The sequence below is a fragment of the Nematolebias whitei genome, chromosome 12 (genome assembly GCF_014905685.2).
Source record: "Nematolebias whitei isolate Nwh7 chromosome 12, NemWhi1, whole genome shotgun sequence".
In the NCBI taxonomy this organism is placed as follows: domain Eukaryota; kingdom Metazoa; phylum Chordata; class Actinopteri; order Cyprinodontiformes; family Rivulidae; genus Nematolebias; species Nematolebias whitei.
This window is the reverse complement of record NC_056509.1, coordinates 23,239,820-23,245,936: the sequence shown is the minus strand read 5'-3', so window position 1 is coordinate 23,245,936 and position 6,117 is coordinate 23,239,820. Positions and strand designations below refer to the sequence as shown.

Genomic DNA, 6,117 nt, shown 5'->3' with positions numbered 1-6,117 from the left:
GGATCAGTCTGAGGAGCCACAACAAACTCAGTCCCATTACTCACAGTGGGCCAACCAGTTTTATGGTGATGAGGTGGTTTCTGGAATCTGCCCTCTCACCCGTCGACTCCTCTAAGGCAGCCATGGTCAAAGTGGTTCAAAACATCCAAGTTCATGCTCAATAATCCAGGTAAAAAAACTGATTTACTGATGAAGTCCTTTGGATGAAAGATGCAATTTTTCAACAACACCAACAACAAAAAAGGAACCATCCAGAGACTTAACTTTGTTGGATTTTTTTACCTGGATTATTGAGCATGAACTTTGAAACTAAAGAAAAGACTCACCTTTTAATAAAAACTTAACAGTTGAGACATAAATAAATGTTGAAAAACAGTTAAAATGTTTTTTTTAATTTAGCGCAAGAAATTCACAACCCAAGTAAAGCTTAAATACTCAACATTAGAATGTGCATGCATTATGCATGTTTAATTTCACACACACGGGACGCACGTGAGCTGACAGAAGCAGCGTTTCAGGAGCGGAGCAGAGGCTTCCGGTCTGCAGCAACACCGCCCCCTGGTGGCGGAGCGGCGCCACAGCACCTCCCGGACCCCGCGCCTCCTGACGTGGCGCCGCGCTACAGGTCCGTCCGCCCCTCCGTGGGCGGCGGTGATTGGGCACGACACTTATTTAGTCAAGTTTTTTTTTTTAATGTAAATACAAAAACACAGGTGGCGCCGGCATGCGTACAGTTTCTGTAAATAAAAGAGAAGTGAAACGGCGGCAGTCCGCTCCGGTTTCTGAACCACCATGCTCGGCAGAGAGTTGGAGTAAAACAAATCACAGCAGGTTTTGGATCTCACACCGAGGTAAGGATGACTTTAACACGAGGAGTTGTAACCATCAGTGTCTTAAGACTAGGGCCGAGTTAAGGTGTGAGCGCCTCCCAGCATGCACCTGTCCGTCCGCAGGTGGCGGCCATGCCCCGGCTCAGCCCCGCCGCCATGCTGCAGCTCGGCCTGCTGCTCTGCGCCCTGCCCGCCCAGATCCTCATCTGCAGCTGGAGCGGCTCCTCCGCCGCTCAGCGCTACCACGCGACCACACGGTGGGTGAAGCAGCTTCTATCAAACCACACCTGTCCAGGTAGGGGCGGAGTTACTTACTGTGGTGGGTGTTGTAGGTTGCTTCGTATCTGGAGAGAGTGGAGAACTTCTTCCCTTAATGCCACAGCATGGATGGAGTGGACAAACCAACAGCTGGACAAAGTGAGGTGAGTGGAAACCATTAAGTCATTAATGAAACAAATGATCTCGTAAACGGTGAGATGAATTAATATTCTTCTTCTTCTAGGTCTCTGGTTGGTTTGGGACAAGACGATCAGGAGACACATGTGTCCCCTCCCTTAGAGACCATGATTTTTGACAATGATCAGGGATTCTTTGGAGGTTTGTGAGCTCCCGGTCAGACAAGACTCCAGAAAATACCGTATTTTCTGCCGTACACGTCGCATCAGTCCAAATATGTCTAATAAAGTGGACAAATCCATAAATACGTCGCATCTATTACGCGTCACCGCTGAACACCTGGAATTGTGGACCGGTGTTGTGCCAAAAATCGATTGGCTGCCAATTGTCGGCCACGGGAGCGTGCATGGTAGGACTTTAACAAAAACTTAATAACTTAAAAACAATTATTTGTTTGCTGGACATTACAGTAAAGGTGCGCCTCAGTTGAACTTTTGCTTCATAAATGCACTTTAATGGTCAAATCAGCTGCATTTCTCCGGGGCGGCGCAGCGACATGAAGCTGACGGTTGTTCCAGGCAGACAACGGTGGCAGGTTATGGCAAGATGATTGTGTCATTAATAGCAGGGATGCATCGATCCATTATTTTATTTCTTTTACTTCTGATCCTGTTACCTAAATCTGGATATCATCATCATAGATTTTATATGAGGCTGTAATAATCTCCTCTCAAGTACAATTTGTACAAATATATGTATGCATGTCCAAAAAGGCAACTTGAGGTAAGTTTTATTAATGTTGGATAAGTTTCAAAGTTAGAATTAAATCCTGCTAACACAAAACATGTTTCTTTTTTATTCCTAGCTTTAAAGTGGATATTAAAGTGATTAAATGGCTTCAAACATCTAAGTTCATGGCATAAACCAACACAGACATGTTCCTGTTTGTAGTATTTTACATCACTTTTATAATGTAGCTGTTTTTATTTCTTTATATATATATATACAGAATCTTTTCAAAAAATTAGATCATGGAAAAGTTGTTTAACTTCCATAATTCCATTCAAAAAGTTGATCTTTAATAGATGATAGATTCAGGGCCCACAATTTAAATTATTTCAAGTATTTATTTGTTTATTTTTACATAATTTGGGCTTCCAGCTCATGAAACCCACGAAAACAGGATTTCAACAAATTAGAATGCTGTGGAGACACCAGCCCAAATGTTGCAGGGCATGAATGTTTTAAACTGAGCGTGACACTAATCATCCACTAAACTCAAAGCACCTGGACAGGTTTCCCCAGGTGTCATTAAATTGCTTCAGTTTGGTTTGTTGCCATTGTGCTTGCTCAGAATGAGAGACTGCAACGGAGCCAAGATTCGACTTGTCTGCTGGATTCCTTAGAGAACTTTACTATTGGGTTTCTCTATGTATGAGAATGTTCCTGTAAAGGATTCAAGGTTCTTTATTCGTCATTCACACCACTTGTGGTACATGTGGTGGAACAAAATTATGTACACAGGGTCCCAGTTACATCCAACAATACAATGTCAAAGAAAAACAGTAATAAGATCTAAGATATGAACTAAGAAAAACATCAGCTAAATAATACACTAAGTACTAACAGCATAAAAACATTACGTCGAACAGCAGCACGAACATGAGTCTGTGTGAACAGATGAGCACGCATGAACACATCAACATGAAACAGATCAGCAGCAACATGATGCAATTTTATTTTTTTTTTCTTCAGTGATTATTCTGGTTAGAGATTCATGAGTCTTAACAGCCTCAGGGTAGAAGCTGTTCCTTGGTCTAGTGGTTCCACACTTAGGGTGCATTCACACCAGCCCTGTTTAGTCCGCTTTAATCGAACTCTAGCTCGTTTTCCTAGAAAGTCCGGTTCGTTTAGGGAGGTGTGAACGCGCCATCGAACTCTGTCACGGAACAAAAAGGCGAACTCTGGCCCGGGCTAAAACCTAGGTCTCGGTCCGGTAGAAGAGAACTCCAGCGCGGTTCGAGTACAGTGTGAATGTAAACAAACCGGACCCGCTCCACTGGACAAACAAACACGCATTTCTCTGATCTTATATGGAGCCGTCAGCTTCCTTGTGTGAAAAACAATATTCTCCATGGTCTTCTGTCTCATCTTCTGCTCATGCTAAGTCCATTTTTGAAAAATGACAAAATATAACTCCTAAAACTGCTAAAACTTGATGCCACCTCGTTTTTATTTTTATTTACAGAAGAAGAAGAAGACGACGTGTCTTCAGAGGTTTTTGTGTCATTTTTTTCAGTAGTTCTTGGTGCAGCGCCCCCACAGGCGAGCGGGGGAATAGGTTGGTTCAACAGGTTGACTCGACTGCACAGTGCAGTGTGAATGCAAACTCACCAGCTCAAATGTAAACAAAAGCTCATGAATATTGGTCCCGAACCGAGTCTACCGGACTATCTGGTGTGAAAATGACCTTAATGTTCCTCAACCTCCTTCCTGAGGGGACAAACGGTGTGTGTGCTGGGTGAGTGGGGTCCTTCATGATGCAGGTGGCCCTCTTCCTGCATCTGGAGGTGTAAATGTGATGGTGGGGAGACTGACTCCAACAGTCTTCTGTGCAGCCTTCACCACTCTCTGCAAAGCTTTTCTTTCTGCAGCTGTGCAGCCTCCATGCCACACATTGATGCTCGAGCACAGGATGCTCTCCACTGCACATCTGTAGAAGGAGGTGAGGACTGAGCTTCCCAGACCAGCTCGCCTCAGCTGCCTGAGGAAGAAGAGTCTTTAATGAGCTTTCTTAATCAGGCTGGTAGTGTTGTTGCTCTAGCTGAGGTTGTCATTCATGTGTACACCCAAGTACTTGTAGCTGGAGACCACTTCCATTGCAGATCCTCTTATTAGTGGGGGTGTTTGTTCCTTCTGAAGTCCACAATCATCTCCTTTGTTTTCTTCATATTGATGTGAAAGTTATTCTCTTTACACCAGCTCTCGAGGTGTTCCGCCTGTAGCTGGACTCGTTGTTTGTGATGCATCCCACCACCACTGTATCATCTGCAAACTTTACAAAATGACAGCCTGGATGGGTAGCTGCACAATGATATGTGAGCAGAGTGAACAGGAGAGGGCTTGGCACACATCCCTGAGGAGAGCCAGTGCTGAGGGTTATGGCGAAGGAGGAAAAGTTGTGGATGCTCACAGAGTGAGGTCCGTTTGTTAAAAAGTCTAGGACCCAGTTGCAAATGGAGGGGCTTAGTCTTACTGTGAATAAAGTAGTGAAGTAAAGTGCCCTGAGACAACTTTGTTGTGATTTGGAGCTATATAAATAAACTGAATTGAATTCAATTGGCTCAGTTCGGTTCAATATGGAGAAGACTGCAGAAATAACTGGCCAGAAGACCATCATTGATACCCTCCATAGAATGGGTAAGCCACAAAATTTCATAGCTAAGGAGGCTGGCTGTTCAGAGTGCTGTGTCCAAGCACATCAATGGAAAGTCTAGTGGAAGGGCAACATGTGGCAGGAGAAGATGCACCAGCAAAAGAGATGACCATGGGCTTCAGCGGATTATCAAACAGAAGATTCCAGAATCTGTCAGAGATCAAAAAAGAGTGGAATGAGGCGGGAGTCATAGCTTCAAAAACCACCACATTCAGACACATCCAGGAGATGGGCTACAACTGTTGGGTTCCTCGGTCCTCTTTTCCGATGAAAGTAAAGTGTGCCTTTAATTCAGAAATCAAGGTCAAAGGGTGTGAAGGAAGAAGAATGAGGAACAGAGCCCATACTGGTTGAGGTCCAGTGTGAAATATTCACAGTCAGTAATGATTTGGGGTGCAATGTCCAGTGCAGGTGTTGGTAAACTCTGCTTTCTTAAATCCAAGGTCACCACAACAGTCTACCAGAATGTTTTAGAGGACTTCATGATTCCTTCTGCCGAGGATCTGTATGGAGATGCAGATTTCATCTTCCAGCAGGACCCTGTCCATGCCACCAGAAGCACCAAAACCTGCTTTGATGTCCATGCCACAGTACTTGACTGGCCAGACAATTTGCTGGACCTAAACCCCATTGAGAATCTAAGAGGTATTCTCAAGAGGAAAATAAGGGGCACCAGACCCAACAACAAAGAGCAGCTGATGGCATCAAGGAAATCTGGGCTTCCAGAACTCCCAGTCAATGTCACAGACTGATTGCCTCAATGCCACGTTGCATCGAGGCAGTGATTTAAGGCAAAGGTGTTCTCAACCAAGTATTGAAGACTGACATATTGTTTGGAAAGTGTCATATTTTGATTTTGTTGTGATCCTCATTTCTTTATTTTTTTTTCTGAAAAAACTGAGGTGTGGGCTGATGTCTTCACAGTACTCCAATTTTTTTTTAAATCCTGTTTTTGTGGGTATCATGAGCTGGAAGCCCAAATAATGTAAAAATAAACAAATAAATACTTAATCATTTTAAATCGTGGGCCCTGAATCTATCATCTATTAAAGATTAACTTTTTGAATGGAATTATGGAAGTTAAATAACTTTTCCATGATATTCTAATTTTTTGGAAAGGGTATGTATGCATGTGTGTGTGTGTGTATATAAATATATATAAAAAAATTATTTCTTTGCAATTCATATGCTTTTATGATTGTCTACTGTTGTACTGATAAATATCTCCAGGAGGGTAAATTATCTTGCTGCAAGTATCAAGCTGCGAAATCCTTTGTTTTCTACAGCTGATAGCGGTTGGTCATTAATTACGATGACGTTTAGCAACTTCTCGGTAAACATTCGAGCTCTGTGGCTTCAGCGGCGTGTTCTTCTCATTCAGTCCGAAGCAGGCAGTCTGATTTTGGTCAGCCGTGCTCAGTCTGCCTTTCGTCCGAGACAGGCAGACTTGAGCAC

At 43.4% G+C, this 6,117-nt stretch overlaps 1 protein-coding gene across 1 annotated transcript in view; it reads left to right on the top strand.

Annotated features, from left to right (window-relative positions):
* The first annotated feature begins 736 nt into the window (after positions 1-736).
* Positions 737-6,117, top strand: part of si:dkey-261l7.2 — an 8,246-nt gene continuing 2,865 nt past the window's right edge. Inside the window, exons 1-4 of the mRNA XM_037685316.1 lie at positions 737-851; positions 954-1,087; positions 1,163-1,252; positions 1,333-1,427. Of these exons, the coding sequence (XP_037541244.1) occupies positions 963-1,087; positions 1,163-1,252; positions 1,333-1,427 (310 nt within the window). The 5' untranslated portion in view covers positions 737-851; positions 954-962. The remainder of the gene's footprint in view (positions 852-953; positions 1,088-1,162; positions 1,253-1,332; positions 1,428-6,117) is intronic.